A 17,761-nucleotide genomic window follows, 5' to 3' on the forward strand; every position below is an offset into this window, starting at 1 on the left:
GTGCCTGCAAAAAGGCTTTGAAGGCAGGGAGAGTAATTGTCTGTCAGAGTTGAGGAGGGAGGGTGTTCCAGGCCAGAGGCAGGATGTGGGCTAGGGGTTGGTGGCGAGACAGAGAAAATCAAGGAACATTGAGAAGGTTAGTGGTAGAGGAGTGAAATGTGTGGCTGGGTTGTAGGAGAGAAGCAAAGTGAGGTAGGAGAGGGCAATGATGAGGAGCTTTTGTTTGATGTGGAAGTGGATGGGCAACCACTGGAGTTTTTGAGCAGTGGGGTGACATGTCCTGGGAGTATTTTGAGGAGCGGGGTGACATGTCCTGAACGCTTTTTCAGAAAAATGATCTGGGCAGCAAAGTGAAGTATGGACTGGAGTGGGGAGAGACAGGACACAGGGAGGTCAGCAAGGAGGCTGCTGCAGTAATCCAGGCGGGATAGGATGAATGATTGTATTAACATGGTAGTAGTTAGGATGGAGAGGAAAGGGCGATTTTAGCGATGAAGGTGGGACCGACAGAGTTTAGTGATGGATTGAATATGTGCGTTGGATGACAGAGAGGAATCAAGAATAATGCCAAGGTTACGGACTCCCGAGACAGGAAGGGTGGTGGTGCCATCTACAGTGATGGGAAAGTCATGGGGAGGACAGGGTTTGGGTGGGAAGATAAGGAGATCTGTTTTGGACCACTGCTCTCCCCAGTCATTCAACGAGTACCTGAGATTAGTTACTCAATGTATCTTCAGAAGAGATTCTAGAAAGAAATGTATCTTCTCAGCATGATTGCTTTTAGTATACATTTATTCTGAACATTTGCCTAGTAGCCCCATAATATTTAATGCAAAACTCTAACAGAAGACTGCAGATAGAGAGAAATGCTATTTTTATAGATTCCTTTGGAGGGGGAAGAGATAATGAGCCAACAGACAAAAGTTACTCAGAGCGAGGTCTTCTCATTCCTCCTTTTCACCATGTTCTGGATTAATACCGGAGTTCCAATACAAAAAATCGCTGTCCAACATTTTAGCATCAAAATCTTTAGAATTACTATTCCTGATGAATTTCTGATGACTGCTTTCATGAAAAAGATATCACTGGGAGCAAATGGAATGGTAAACGTAGGATAAAGGAAGGGGTCAATAGGTAAAGGGGATCTGATCATGATCTGATTGTCTGCCAATTTAACAAGGTTCAATGTGATTTTCATGGCATACTGTTTGTGAGGTCACCTGCCCCACAGAGAAAGACAATCACATACAGAATACTGAGTTTTCACAATTCATTAAACAAGACTACAAGTTGTGTTGCCAAGGAAAAATATTTTAAAGGAAGATACTGATAACCATGAAGTGGTGGAGGAGACAGATGCTAAAAATAATGCTGACAGAGAAGAAAAATACAATGTCTCCCCATTAATTCATATGTCAGAGATACTTATATAGTGCAATTAAAGATAATACAGCAGACACCAAAATGCTTCCCGGAACTACAAACTCCATTTGATTTAGCTTTCCTTTTCTAGTTTCACAATCATACCACTGATTCAAATAAAATATTTGACATTTTGGTAAATGCATTACTGTTTTAGCAGCCTACTGAAAATATCCCTAAGAAAATCAGATTCTCATGAGAACTGTTTCAAATTACGGCTTCACTAATTTTGCTGGAAAGCAAAGAACGTGTTTATGCATTTGATTAGAGATATTCTTTTTTAGACAGTCAAAGATATTCAGTAGCAAGTGATGCGGGGTAGGAGGATCAGAAGACATGGTCATAGTCCTCAAGATCCTTACAATCTACTAGGGAAGTCAGGACAAACCCAGAACATAAGCATACATAAGGAACAAATGGTACATGATATAAGCATATATAACTGTGCTAAAGATTTTATGTGATAACTACAAAAGGCAGAAACAGAAAGTTATATTCTACAAATATGTGTGCATTTACATTTGCATATAAATACATATATGTTCATATATGTATTTATACATACACCCCCCGACAAACATACACAATTAAGATGTAGGTATGAAGAGTGTGCCAGGAGGCAGATGTGATTAATCTGGAGGAGATGGGTATTCAGACATTCTGAAAGAAGGCCTGTTCTTTCCCTCTCTTGGATAATGAGTCCCATGAGGGGCAGGGACTGTGTCCAACCTGCTTATCTTGTATCTACCTCAGCATTTAGTACAGTTCTTCGCATGTAGTAGACACTTAAATATCATTATCTTCATCACGAACTCAGGTATTTTGGCAATCAGGAACAGAATGCATTTAAATTGGATTAGGAATAGTCACTGCTAGTTGATTAATTAATTGTGCTCTATCCACTAGGCGATAGGCTCCATGCTTAAATGGCACCCTATAATCCAGGTGTGTGCAGTGGTACTGAGGCACGACAGTTAGGAAAATATACAGCATACCCAATAAACTCCTTCAATACTAAGAGATGGCATAATAGATAGGACAAGGGCCTGAGAGTCAGAAGGTCATGGATTCTAATCCCGGCTCTGCCACTTGTCTGCTGTGTGACCTTGGCCAAGTCACTTCACTTCTCTGGGCCTCAGTTACCTCATCTGAAAACTGGGGATTGAGACTGTGAGCCCCATGTGGGAAAGGGACTTGCCTGTATCCACCCCAGCGCTTAATACAGTGCCTGACACACAATAAGTGTGTAACAAATACCACAATTACTATTAATAGATACAGTGGTTAGAGAAGACTTTACAAGCACAGGAAAATGGTTGGAGAGGAAGCTTATCTATAAAGGTCTGGCTCAAACAGGGAGGTCACATTCTTAAAACCTCCTGCTAGGTTTTGTGAGGTAGGAATTGGGAGCAGAGGGAGGTCCCTTAGGAGTGAACTACACTGAATTCAGTAGGGCAAACAGAATAAAATGTGCAAATAATACACCTCAGGGAAGAAGGCTTTCATAGAAAAGAGTTCCAAGTCTTCACTCTGACCCAAAACCACTTGCATAGTCTTTCACAGCGCTTATTTAGTTCAGTTGCTCAACACATAGGAAGTGCTTAATCAAACCATCATATTTAGTGAGCAGTTACTGTGTGCAGAGCACTGTACTACGCACTTGGGAGAGAACATTATAACAACATAAGAGTTGGTAGACACATTCCCTGCCCTCAGTGAGTGTACAGTCTAGAGGAAGAGACAGACATGAATATAAACAAATCATTTATGGATATGTACATAAGTGCTGTGGGTCTGAGGGAGGGGTGAATAAAGGGAGCAAATCAAGGTGATGCAGAGGAAGTGGGAGAAGAGGAAATGACAGCTTGCTCAGGGAAGGCCTCTTGGAGGAGATGCTTAATAAATATTACCACTAGTACTACACAAAAGCAAACATTTTGGTCAAATAAGACTGCTAAGAAAATGAGCATAGTCTAGAGCAAGAAAAACATTTATAACTTACTGTTTTCCTCCAAAGGATTGCACGATATTGAGGAACACGCTGATTATTTTGGTCAGAAAGTGCTACAGACAAAAAGAAAGGGCTCTTTTCGGCATCAGTACCAACGTAATTTTGATGAACTAGAAAAGAAACAGGACAGGAAGAGGATTATCCAGTTTCCTTCACTCCTTTATCTTCTTGCTTTAAACAGCAAACATCCCCTCTATTTTGTTTAGCACTCTGTTTACAGGGAACCAATTAAAACTACTTGCCAGGTGAACAATGAATAGTGATTTCCCCACAGTGAATAACTGTGTCATAAAAAAGTGCTAAAAGACTGTCTATGTTGTACAAAATTTCTAGAATGTAGGGGCTTTATTTGTTATATATTCTGCATAATTCCTAGAATATTCTGAGAAATTTAAAAAAGTTAAGCAACCAAGGAATCAAGAAGTCCTGTCCAAATTCCCGGCCTCACCAATTCAGCATTCCTTTAGAAGACCCTCTTCCTCCAAACTCCATTTTTGAAATAAAATAATTAGATACATTCATAGATGCAGGAAACCTTTCTGCTACAGTGTTCGTGTCTAACAATGAATTTAGGGATGCAAATTAATTTTAAATTACACTCGAATTTTGATTTAGGCTTTTCATATAGGCATCTATGAATTCCAACTTTCAAAGTTATATTTTCCTCTTAGGTCCCACTTGTCTATGCAAAATGAAAACATAATTACCTTTTCCTAGAAAATATTTGAAATACCACCTGGTGTGATATTCTGGGTTTTCCAGGTGGACATCTGTTCTACGCCAGATACCTGGCAAGCCAGTTGCATTCTGAAATGGAAAAAAAAAAACATATTGGGCCACTTGGACCTTGGAAAAACAAACAATTAAATACTCTAAAATAAGCAATACTAATCCCATCGTTAAAATAAGACATTGAAAATGCAGTGTTTTGCTCTTAAAACAAAAAAAATCATTGATCCTGTTTAAGCAACATAAGAAACCTAATTTTTCTCATATAGATGGAGACTCCACACTTTTCTTAAGAGCAGAGATTAGTGCTTGGCAGACTGGAGGTGCTTCATGAACAAGATTGACTAATTGAGAGAACAGACAAATCTTAGAAAAGCTACAATCACATCCCTCCACAGGTTTACTTTGGGGTGGGAAAACATATCTCCCATGATGTTGGGTATGTATCTGATATAATTTTCAAAGACGAAGCTGTTGAGAGTGACATCTATCAGGTAATCAATCAATGGCAATTATTGAGTGCTTACTATGCATAGAGCATGGTACTAAGCACTTGTGAGAGTACAGTACAGAGTTGGTTTACACTTTTCCTGCCCACAAAGGGTTTATAGTTTGAAGGGGAAGAGAAATTTTAAAATTAATTACAGCATGTAAATGCTGTGTGGCTAATGGGAGGGTATATATCAGATACTTAAATAATAATAATAATGACAATTATTATTATTATGGCATTTACACACTTCCTATGAGCCAGACACTGCACTACGCGCTGGGGTGGATACAAGCAAATCAGGTTGGACACAGTCCCTGTCCCACGTGGGGCTCAGTTTCAATCCCCATTTCACATATGATGTAACTAAGGCCCAGAGAAGGGAAGTAACTTGTTCAATGTCACACAGCAGACAAGCGGTAGAGTAAGGATTAAAACCCATGACCTTCTGACTCCCAAGCCTGGGCTCTATCAACTACGCCACGCTGCTTCTCTGAGGGTACAAATCCAAGTTCATAGGCAATGCGAAGGGAGAGAGAGAGTAGGGGATAAGAGGACAATCAGGGAAGGCCTCTTGGAAGAGATGTGATTTTAAGAAAGGTTTGAAGCTCTGATTAAGATATGGAGAGTAGTGGCCTGTCATACACGAAGGGGGAGGGAGTTCCAGGCCAGAGGAAGGATGGGGGGAAGGGGTCAGCAACGAGATACATGAGATCGAGGTACAGTGAGTAAGTTGACACTAAAAGAGTGAAGTGTTTGGACTGGATCGTCACAGGAAATCAGTGAGGTAAGTGCTTTAAAGTTGATGGTAAGGAGTTTCCATTTGATATGGCGGTGGATGAACAACCACTGGAGGTTCCTGAGGAGTAGGGAAACAGGGCCTGAATTTGCATTTTTTTAGAAAAATGATCGGGGCAGCAGAGTGGAGTGTGGACTGAAGTCAGGAGATACAGGATCAGTGAAGAAGTTGATGTAGTGGATAAGATAAGTGCTTGGATCTTAAAAGTAGTAGTTAAGATGGATAGAAAAGAGTAGATTTTCATGATGCTGTAAAGGTAGAACTGACAGGGTTTGGTGATGGACTGAATATGTGGGTTTAATAATAATAATAATGATGGCATTTATTAAGCGCTTACTATGTGCAAAGCACTGTTCTAAGTGCTAGGGAGGTTACAAGGTGATCAGGTTGTCCCACAGGGGGCTCACAGTCTTAATTCCCATTTTACAGATGAGGGAACTGAGGCACAGAGAAGTTAAGTGACTTGCCCAAAGTCACACAGCTGACAATTGGCAGAGCCAGGATTTGATCCCATGACCTCTGACTCCAAAGCCTGGGCTCTTTCCATTTAGCCACAAGGATAATGCCAAGGTAATGGGCTTGTGAAGTAGGAAAAGGGTGTTTGTCTACAGTGATAGTTAAGACAAAGGAAGGACAGAGTTTGGATGAAAGATGAGGGGTACTGTTTTCGGCATGTTAGGTTTGAGGCACACAGGTCTTTAGAGATCTCCTGAAGACAGGAGGAAATGCAAAACTGCAGGAAAGGTGAGAAGTCAAGGTTGAAGAGGTAGATTTGGGAATCATCTGCATGGAGGTGGAAGCTGCAGTTGTGGGAGTGAATGAGCTCTCCAAGGGAGTGGGTGTAAATAGACAATACAAGGAGACCCAGAACTGAGCCTTGAGGGACCTCCACTGTTAGAGGGTGGGATGCAGAGGAACAGCTTGCAAAAGCGACTAAGAAGGAGCGATCAGAGACAGAAGAGAAGAACCAGGAGAGGACGATGTCAGTGAAGCCGAGGTTGGATAATGTTTCCAGGAGCAGGAAGTGGTCCCACAGTGTGGAAAGTAGCTGAGAGGTCGAGGAGGATTAGGATGAAATTGAGGCCATCAGATTTGGAAGAACAAGGTCTTTGGTGACCTTAGAGAGGACAGTTTCCATGAAGTAAAGGGGAGTGGAAACCAGATTGGAGGGAGTCAAGGAGAGAATTGGAGGGGAGAAAGTGGAAACAGCAGGTGTTGACAATTTGTCCAAGGAGTTTGGAGAGGAATGGTAGGAGGGAGATGATGTGACAACAGGAAGGAACCATGGGATCAAGGAAGGGTTTTTTTTTTTTTTTTTTTAGGACAGGGGAGATATGACCATGTGTGAAAGCAGTGGAAAAGAAGTCATTGGAAACTGAACAGGTGAAGATGGTGGTCAGAGAAGGAAGAAGGAAGTGGGTAAATGTTTTCATAAGGTGCAAAGGGATTGGGTCAGAAGCAGAGGTAGAGTTGACTTTGATAGATGATGGGAAACGTGTGTGTGTGTGTGTGTGTGTGTGTGTGTCCTGCCTTTCTTGACTTTGCGGTCCTTGCAACACTCACTGAGACAGCCCTAATCCAACATTAGCCCCTTGTGACAGATGAGCCAACTCCTAGGGGAAACAACATAGAAAAAGACTTTTTCAGGTGCCTAGAGTGAGGAAAAGCATAACTAGCGGGGCTTTCCCTTTACCTCATCAGAAGACCCATTTTCCACCCTGAATCTCCCAGCTCGTTGAATAGCTCCATCAGCATCACTGGAAATGAGCTGGTAAAGAAAAGGAATTAATTAGACACGAAACTTCGGAATTCAAATATCACCTTCCCTCTCCGCAAAACCACCCAAAACAAATGAATATGGTTAAAGCACGCGAGGCAAGTGGGCAAAGGTGGTAGGTAACCAGTTCTGCCAGAGGGGTGAAATCATGTGGCATCTGGAAGAGGCTGCGAGAGTCTCAGAAAAGAGCCCAAGACCCATCTTCAGAACGTCCAACTACTAGAGGAACAGAATAAAGGCCAAGGAACTCCGAGGGCACCTTGTCTGATGGACGGGCTCAGCAAGAATCTGAAAATAGCTGGTTGCGTGGGTGAAGATGGCAGCAGCTACCAAAGCGGCTTCCAAGGCAACTACCCTGGCAACCACCAGCAGTTCTCCGATGCTACAGCATGGCATCCAGACAAAGTTACAGTCCCATTAGCCATAAATGGATTTTGATGCAAAATTCTTGTGTGTGTCTGTATAATGTACTGCATCCCTGCCAATTCATTTGTTGTACCCACTGCTGCAGCAGGAACATAACTGATCAGGGATGAGAGAATGTGAGTGAGGTTATACACATGACTAGCATCATGATCGATTTTTTTTCTAATGGTATTTGTTAGATGATTACTAGGTTCCAGGTACTGTACTAAATGCTGCGGTGGATCCCAGCTAATCAGATTGGACACAGTCCTCTTTCCATATGGGGTTCACAGTCTTAATCCCCATTTTGTAGATGAGGTAACAGGCACAGAAAATAATGATAGTAATAATAATAATACTAGTGGCATTGTTAAGCCCGATAAACTGTGAGTTTTTTGTGGGCAGGGAATGTGTCTGTTTATGGTTATACTTTACTCAACCAAGCATTTAGTATAGTGCTCCTCACACATGATTGAATGAATTGAAGAATACTCTGTGGCAGGCACTGTTCTAAGTTCTGGGACAGATACAAGATAATCAGATGGGACAAAGTCCCTGTCCCATATGGAGCTCACAGCCTTAATCTTATTTTACAGATGAGGTAACTGAGGCACAGAGAAGTTAAATGACTTCCTCAAGGTCACATTGCAGGCAAATGGGAGAGCTGGGATTGGAGCCCAGGTCTTCTAACTCCCAGGCCTGTTCTGTTTCCACTGAGCAACACTGCTCCTCTCTGTTCCTCCAAGCAGGTTCTTGGCCACAGAGTGTTTGTGATGGGCTCGAGGCTCAACCGACAACGGAAGACTTTATTATCCGCCTCCTCCTCCTCTTCCATATTGGGGTAAACTCATTCTAGCATCTGGTTCCCAGCTGGAAGATGACCATTTACACAGGGTGTGCTAAATGTAAGTAAGCACCATAAGGAAAGGATTGCTACAAAGGAAAGTGAAAGAGAGGTACAGTGACACCAAGTATTAATTATAACCAGGAATGCTTTCCAAAACTTCTACTCAAAACTTTGCTGTTAATCTAATTCTATTCTAAATAACTGTTGACATGTAGGCAGTAAAAGAGACATTCTGTAAATTTAGACTATTTTCACAGTAATGCCAAGTGAACAATTAGCAGATGGCATGGAATCAGGGCTCCAGTAATAACATAACAAAGCCATTTTTGGCTTATCCAACTATAAATGGCTTCAAAAGGGAAATTAATCTTTTCCAAGTTAGGCAGGCTATATTTTACCTCCAACAGCAACATGTGATTACTTTTGCACAATTTGCAAGGGAAAACTATGATGCAATACACTCAATTTTGTCATAACTTCGGTTTTCACTGTGTTTTGGCTACAACGCTGTTAGGGAACAGGCTTTCTAAGTGAGCCTAATTGTATGCATGGAAACAAAATAAATGGTTTGAACATTCATTCATTCATTCATTCGTATTTACTGAGCACTTACTGTGTGCAGAGCACTGTACTAAGCGCTTGGGAAGTACAAGCTGGCAACATATAGAAACGGTCCCTACCCAGCAGCGGGCTCACAGTCTAGAAGGGGGAGACAGACAACAAAACAAAGCATATTAACAAAATAAAATAAATAGAATAAATATGTACAAATAAAATAGAGTAATAAATACGAACAAACATATATACATATATACATGTGCTGTGGGAAGGGGAAGGAGGTAAGGCGGGGGGGATGGGGAGGGGGAGGAAGGGGAGAGAAAGGAGAGGGCTCCGTCTGGGAAGGCCTCCTGGAGGAGGTGAGCTCTCAGTAGGGCTCTGAAGGGAGGAAGAGAGCTAGCTTGGCGGATTTGGGGAGGGAGGGCACTCCAGGCCTGGGGGATGACTTGGGCTGGGGGATCGATGGCGGGACAGGCGAGAACGAGGCACGGTGAGGAGATTAGCGGCAGAGGAGAGGAGGGTGCGGGCTGGGCTGGAGAAGGAGAGAAGGGAGGTGAGGTAGGAGAGGGTGAGATGATGGAGAGCCTTGAAGCCGAGGGTGAGGAGTTTTCGCCTGATAGCGTAGGTTGATTGGTAGCCACTGGAGATTTTTGAGGAGGGGAGTAACATGCCCAGAGAGTTTCTGCACAGAGACAATCCGGGCAGTGGCGTGAAGTATGGATTGAAGTGGGGAGAGACAGAAGGATGGGAGATCGGAGAGGAGGCTGATGCAGTAATCCAGTCGGGATAGGATGAACATGTGCACACGCATGCAGGGTTGGATATGGTGAGTATTAATTTCATTTAATGTGAGATTTTCCCACATTTTCATAGACCTAGGTGTACTGGGAAAGAAGGGAATTGCATAATGATCATCTAAAAAATAATGTGTACACATTCTGTGGTACTTTCCCAAGCACTTAGTACAATGCTTTGCACCCAGTGGACACTGAATAAATACTACAACTGCTCTCTGAATTTACTTTCTCTTGCCTTCCCACGGTTCTCAATTATGGGTGAGCAAAATACATACCACTTAGCCATGCAACCAATCTTCCCACTAATAGCTTTACATCAAAGAAATAACAGCTCTGGATCCCAGAACTACAGACCACTGGTTTGGGGTGAGGTAAGTAAGAGAGGAAAGGAGATTAATATTAAGCTTCATATACAGAGGTAGAGGTTCACCCATTCATGGTGTCCCTAAGGATGGCTTAAGCAGAGTTCATTTTTTAATACAAGTAATACGGCTAGTGTGGTCTAGAGACTTAGTTACATACAGAAATCTGGAGTGGGATGGAATCTTAATGCTGGAATCCACCTATTGACATGGGTAGTTTATCTAGCTCTTAATGCACTTTCTCCACTTGTCTCAACTATTATGCCTGTTTGGGACTCCCTAACGAACCTTCCTTGCCTTGACACAAAATTCCTCATCCTCAACAATATACTCTCTACTGAACTCAGCTTCACCAACTCCCAACCCTGGATCATTCCTACAGTTGGCTTCCTCGGCTCCTGCATTTTGCAGCTGGTCATTCTTGGCAGAAATTCTGAAATCAGGCCAAATTCAGGAAATCGGGAAACGTCGCCTTACCTCCATTGTGATGATTTAGCTATTACGATCATTTTTACTTTCCCGTAATAATAATAATGGTATTTTAACGCATTTACTCTGCCAAGCCCTATTCTATATGGCAGGGTGGAGATAAGGTAATACGGTCAGATATGGGGTTCACAATCTAAATTAGGAGGAAGAGCAAGTATTGAATTTCCATTTTACAGTTGAGGTAACAGGCACAGAGAAGTTAAGTGATTCACCCCAGGTCACACAGCAGGCAAGTGGCAGAGCTGGGATCCGAAGCCAAGTCCTCTGACTCCCAGGCTTAGGCTCTTTCCACTAGGCACATATTTTAACTCTTGCACATTTTTACTCTCCCACATATTTTAACTCATCCTCATTTCTACTCTCCCACATAGTTTAACTCTTCCACATGTTTTATTCTCCCATCTTCCTGTCTCTCCCTGCTTCAGTCTATACTTCAATCTGCTGCGTGGTTTGTCTTTCTAAAGAAACACTCTGGGCACATCACTTCCCTCCTCAAAAATCTCCAGAGGTTGCCTGTCAACCAACAAATCAAGCAAAAATTCCTCACTCTCAGCTTCAAGGCTTTCCAGCACCTCACCCCCTCCTACCTCACCTCTCTTCTCTCTTTCTACAGCCCAGCCCGCATCCTCCACTCCTCTGCCACTAACCTCCTCACTGTGGCTCGTTCTCGCCTGTCCCACCATCGACCCCCGGCCCATGTCCTTCCCCTGGCCTGGAATGCCCTCCCTCCACAAATCCGCCAAGCTAGCTCTCTACCTCCCTTCAAAGCCCTACTGAGAGCTCACCTCCTCCAGGAGGCCTTCCCAGACTGAGCACCCTTTTTCCTCTCTTCCTCCCCATCCCCCCCTCTGCCCTACCTCCTTCCCCTCCCCACAGCACTTGTATATATTTGTACAGATTTATTACTCTATTTTACTTGTACATATTTATTATCCTATTTATTTTGTTAATGATGTGCATATAGCTATAATTCTATTGATTCTGACGATTTTGACACCTGTCTACATGTTTTGTTTTGTTGTGTCTCCCCCTTCTACACTGTGAGCCCATTGTTGGGTAGGGACCATCGCTAGATGTTGCCAACTTGTACTTCCCAAGCGCTTAGTACAGTGCTCTGCACACAGAAGGTGCTCAATAAATACAATTGAATGAATTCTCCCATCTCTGTCCTTTTGCATAAAAATCCCCTACTTCCTCAACTCTGCCAAATTACATCCTTTCCCTCCATTAAAACCTAAGAAGTCAACTCTAAGAGGTGTTTTCTAACTAATCCCCTGTTTTTCTGGATATAAGAAGCCTTCGCCTCCTTAATATCTTGTAAATCTGTTTATACATTTAATGGCTTTTATTCTTAATCACTTGTATTTAATCTCCTACTCTTTTATCAACACAGCAATTTGTGTCCATTTGTTCTCCCCATTAGGTTGTAAGATTCTCAAGGGCAAGGTCATCTTTTACATCTATTGAATGTTCTCAAATGGCTAGTCTAGTGGTTAGCACTCAAGGCGCTCAATAAATGCTCTTAATGATGAGAATGGCATGCCATTAAATCTGGGAGCATTAGTCTTCTTCATGGCTCCATCTTTAGGGATCTCTTCCACAACCTCTAGAAATCTATATTTTTACATGATGGCAAGTTATAAATTCTTTAGAGGTTTTCATCCTCCATGGTGAAAGGATGTTAAGGAAATCATTCAAGTGTTTTTGCTCAACCTTCTTTGTTTTTAATGAGGACGGAGTAATCTATTATTTTCAGTGGTACAAAGACTGTAAGGTACGGATTCTGGTAGATTCTTCACTGATGTACAGAAATCATGTTTTTACCCAGAGATACAAAATACATGTCAAAAAAAATCATTCCCCTGTACAGTGATTATCCAATTGGACATTTTCTAAACAAAATTAACTTTTAACCAAGTTGAATCTTTTTTTTATTATTCATTCATTCAATCATATTTATTGAGCCTTACTGTGTGCAGAGCACTGTACTAAGCGCTTGGAAAGTACAAGTTGGCAACATATAGAGACGGTCCCTACTCACCAATGGACTCACAGTCTAGAAGGGGGAGACAAACAACCAAGGCAAGGCATGTAGACAGGTGTCAAAATCGTCAGAACAAATAGAATTAAAGCTATAGTTCAGTGCCTGCAAAATTCTCCGTGACATTCGGTGGCCAAAGGAAAGGGCGACTATAGGAGGAGATCCTGGCGGGCAGCTCTGGGACTCCCCGCTCTACTACTCTGTGCCTCAGTTCCCTCATCTGTAAAAAGGAAATTAAAACTGCGAGCCCCATGTCGTGGCTCAGTGGAAAAAGCACGGGCTTTGGAGTCAGAGGTCATTCATTCATTCATTCATTCAATCGTATTTATTGAGTGCTTACTATGTGCAGAGCACTGGACCAAGCGCTTGGGAAGTACAAGTTGGCAACACCCAGAGAAAATTTTCTTCATTTTTCTTTAAATATTTATTTATTTATTTATTTTCTTTATTAAAAGAAAATGGGAGAAAAAAGAAGGTTCAAGTCACAGAGGGAAGAAATAATGGCAACAGGACAAAAACTAGTTGCAAAAAGGAAAATAATAGCAGGGGATTGTGGGAGGAATTAAGAGTACAGATGACACTGTGAGAAGAGAAAAAGGTTTCAGTGAATACACTGTTCATACCCCTATTAAACAGAATGCAAAAATGTTTTAAATTGCCAGATTGTTGTGCCTTTGTAAAAAAAACAAACCCACAAGATTGTCAAGGGATCCTGGGAAGTCATTAAAAAACTGGACATTCTTTCAACTACGTATGTACAAATGGTAAATTCTAAAAAACAGGAAGATATTGGGGTCTTTTTATCTTACAGAAAATTAACCTCATATTGACAGTCATTACTGCTCTCAAGTACTAGCTAGCTCAAGAAAGGTTTCTGCCTTTTTTTAGAACAATATAGAAGGCCTGTTAACTGAATAAGGCATAATTTACTCAGTTCTAAATTACCTGGAAAGATAATAATAATGGCATTTGTTAAGCACTCACTATGTGCCAAGCACTGTTCTAAGCACTGGGGGGATACAAGGTAATCAGATTGTCCCACATGGGGCTCACAGTCTTAATCTCCATTTTACAGATGAGGGAACTGAGGCACAGAGAAGTGACTTGTCCAAAATCACACAGCAGACAAGTGGCAGAGCCGGGATTAGAATCCATGATCTCTGACTCCCAAGCCCGGGTTCTCTCCACTGAGCTATGCTGCTTCTCAATAACTTTATAATATTAGGAAAAATGTAATATGGCACCTACTGTTGTTAAATGAGATTTTAGAGATACTAAAAAGTAAACAGGTATTAGTGTCTGAACATTGTAGCTTGACATTTTTTAAATGGTATTTGTTAAGTGCTTACCATGTGCCAGGCACCACACTAAGCGTTGGGGTAGATACTAGATAATCAGGTTGGACATGGGGCTCACAGTCAAACTCCATTTTACAGATGAGGTAACTGAGGCACAGAGAAGTTGCCCAAGGTCACCCAGCAGGCAACTGGTGGAGCCGGGACTAGAACCCAGGTCCTCTGTCTCCCAGGTCCATTCTCTCTCCACTAGGCCATGTTGTTTCTATTCCTGACAATTCCTGCAATATATCAAATTCAGGCACGAATTCAAGTGGGCTCTACTTGAAAATACATTGGGCCGCTTTCAAAGGAGGCATCATCATTTATTTATGTATCCTTTATTCTATTCCAGTTCTGCAGGGCATATCAGAGTCAGAAACACCAAAATAGGCAACACAATTCAAGCTCTGGGAAGAGACCACACCCCAACATTTTGTATTCCCCTTTCATGGGCTGCGGGGCACACTGTGCTTTTAAATAATTGAATGACATCCCATATACATCTGTACAGCTCAAAGCAAAATCATCAAAATTTAAAAATAAAACAAGACACTTCTCCATAACAAATACATTTAGCTGACCCTGGAAGACATTCCGTTGCTATTAAGGCCCACTTCCAATGGTTTTAAGATTAAAGAGACTGATCACTAATGTTTTCAATACACTCGAGTACATAGCTCCCCATTATAATGCTCTTTTGTGCTATTGAATACTAATATGGGAATTTCTTAAAGTGGTCTCACATCAAGAAAATACTGCAGCTTACCTTGGCCCAGGCATCTCCCTTCGAAGTATTTTGACTTAAAGACACTGGAGTCCATTTTAATTTAGCATTAGCTAATAATAAATCTACCATAAGCAGATTCGCATGTACGTAGCATACGTAGTGATGGATTCTTAGTGTGGTAGAACAAGATGCCCCTCTGTTGGGTAGGGACTGTCTCTATATGTTGCCAATTTGTACTTCCCAAGCGCTTAGTACAGTGCTCTGCACATAGTAAGCGCTCAATAAATACGATTGATGATGATGAAGGTGCCATTTTGCTGAATAAGTTGTGAAAGATAACCTTTTGAAAATTAAGTATTTAACATATGTATACATATAAAACTTGCAATTAAAAATCTTTTATTATTGATATATATTTATATTGCTTCTTACACTACATGTTCAACTTCTTACAACTTTGAAAAATATTTTTAAATTGTTTGGGACAATATTTTGGACCTTGTGAATACAACTTACATTATTTCCAGTGGGAAACTACTTCATTTAGCAAATTCATGTAATATTCTATTTTCACTGAACTAATTAAGCATACTAATTGGGATTCTTAACTACTTGTACACCACATTTGGTTCACTCAATTTGGTAGAGTAAATTAGATATAAGGAAGATGAAAGTTTTTCTGTTTTAGGACACTGCGACAGTCACATAACAATGAAAAGCAAGTCAATTTTAGTAGTACAATTGTGTTATTGGGTAAGTCACAACCTCTCTGGGCCTGTTTCCTCATTGAAGAATGGAATAAGATTCCTTGTCTCTCGAGCTCAGATAGTGAGGCCCTATGTAGGAAGGGACCTCTGTCCAATCCGATTATTTCTATCTACCCCTCGCTAAATACAGTGCATAGCACAGAGTAAACATTTAATGCAGAGTGCATTGTCCTTGCATTTATTAACGATGTCTCCCCTTCCTGCCGGCAAGCCCTTTATGGGCTGAGAACATGTCTGTTAATTCTGTTGTACTATACTTTCCCAAGCACTTAGTACAGTGTTCTGCACATAGTAAGTACTCAGTAAATACCAATTCATTGACTGATATAATGCTTACATTCATTCTCTCTCCATTCATTCTTTCACATTCTCCAACAAGGACACCCAGCTTTATGAAGCAGCTTTATTCCCGAAAGTTTCTCTCTTTCAATTTCACATCACACAAAACTGTCTAAACAGAGCATGAATGATAAATTAATTTTCGACAGGGAATATATACATTTAAATTTCTATTACCCCCAACTTTCTACCTTACAAATAATTAAATTCTTCCTTCATCAAATGGAATAAGGACATTCACAAATGATTTGTACATTCTCATTTCATAATGATCCTAGTAATAACTGAGTCCAGGCCAAAGGGGAAAGCAGGCCTTTTGTTCTCTAAGAGGACTCTCACCAGCTAATCTCACTGGGTGGGCTGCTCCCAGGCTAGTGAGAAGAATCACTCAAGGAAAGCCATAAAGCAAAACTCGATGTGAACAAGGTGGGGTGGGGGGGGTGGGGGGGGGTGAGGAGAGCGGGGAGGGATCTTATCAATTTGAGTGGGAATATACAAAATGGAGCTCGGATAATAATAATAATAATGACATTTGTTACGTGCTTACTGTGTGCCAAGTACAGTTCTAAGTGCTAGGGGAGATACAGGGTAATCAGGTTGTCCCACGTGGGGCTCACAGTCTTAATCCCCATTTTACAGACGAGGGAACTGAGGCACAGAGAAGTGAAGGGTCTTTCCCAAAGTCACACAGCTGACAAGTGGAGGAGCCAGCATTAGAAACTATGACCTCTGACTCCCAAGCCCGTGCTCTTTCCACTAAGCCAGGCTGCTTAGATCAGTACAAAATTAGAGTAGGGAATATCGTGGTATTAAACAGACTCCCCCAATATTCTGGTATGTCTAAATTATCCTCAAAAACTACAAAATCCAATCTGAATATGAATCTGTCTCTTCGCTCTCCTGGTTCTGAGACATAATTGCCTAGGATGATGCTCCATAATTCAGGAATATAAGGACCTGAGCAGACATCCCACTTTATAAGAAGGTAATATTAACAAAGTTTACAAAGGAATCGTCAAGCCTCGTGGTTCTCAGGTAGCAGCTGATCTCCCCCACCACCCACTTCCCAGGAATCCAACTCTGAATGAACAGCAAGATAGAGTCTGCACAGACTTCTTCAGGCCTCCAGGTCCTTGGGATCCAAGCCTGTGGCACTGAGTCAGCCTGCACAAAACCAAACCCAAGTAGATTCTAGCAACTAGATCCACCTCTCCCTTCTGCTCTCTGTGTTCCTGTCCTGGACTAAGCAGGTCATGGGATGGGGGAAAAAGGGGTGGAAAATGCATACTTAAATGGTCTCTATTGTTTTGGTTTTTTAAAGCTTAGTGTGGCCAAAACAGAGAATCCTCATTCCCTAACAACATTCTATCCAAAGTAAGAGGTAAAAACACTTTATGGGGAAAAAAAAAGTGTGCGGAAGATTTAAGTTCTTGATTGCTTTGAATTGGATTCTCATTTTACCCTCACTAATTTCAGAGTGAGCATTTAAAAATGCCTGAGAAATGAAATACACCCAAAGTGGCAAATATATCTGTATATGTCCAGGGGATACTGAGTAACATAATTTAATCTACTGAAATAATGCAGAATGATTTATCAGGAACTCATTCACTCGTGGTTTTGGACTAATTAATACCCAGGAAGCTAGGGCTACTGGGAGCCTCCAGGCAAATCAAGAAGACTGCATCTCTTCCAGGACTCCAGGGTCAATCAGAACAGAGCACTAGGAGAGCCACTTGGCCCAGGCCTCATATTCAAAAGCAGGCCCGACACTAAATTTTCTCCATTTTAGTATTCTACAAAATGGCTAGAAAATAGTTTTAATTAAAAAAAGGGAATTGCATTCCACTCTTTATTAGGCCAA

The 17,761-nt window shown here is 41.5% G+C and overlaps 1 protein-coding gene across 2 annotated transcripts in view; it reads right to left on the reverse strand.

The window, feature by feature from the left end:
• The window catches only part of GARNL3 (GTPase activating Rap/RanGAP domain like 3), a 175,006-nt gene that overhangs the window by 82,338 nt on the left and 74,907 nt on the right, over window positions 1–17,761 (reverse strand). For both annotated transcript variants that reach the window (XM_038745516.1, XM_038745515.1), the window contains exons 4-6: window positions 7,145–7,219; window positions 4,141–4,240; window positions 3,425–3,543 (exon numbers count right to left, since the gene is read on the reverse strand). In XM_038745516.1, the coding sequence (XP_038601444.1) occupies window positions 3,425–3,543; window positions 4,141–4,240; window positions 7,145–7,219 (294 nt within the window). The remainder of the gene's footprint in view (window positions 1–3,424; window positions 3,544–4,140; window positions 4,241–7,144; window positions 7,220–17,761) is intronic.

Source organism: Tachyglossus aculeatus, chromosome 4 (assembly GCF_015852505.1).
Source record: "Tachyglossus aculeatus isolate mTacAcu1 chromosome 4, mTacAcu1.pri, whole genome shotgun sequence".
Taxonomy (NCBI): domain Eukaryota; kingdom Metazoa; phylum Chordata; class Mammalia; order Monotremata; family Tachyglossidae; genus Tachyglossus; species Tachyglossus aculeatus.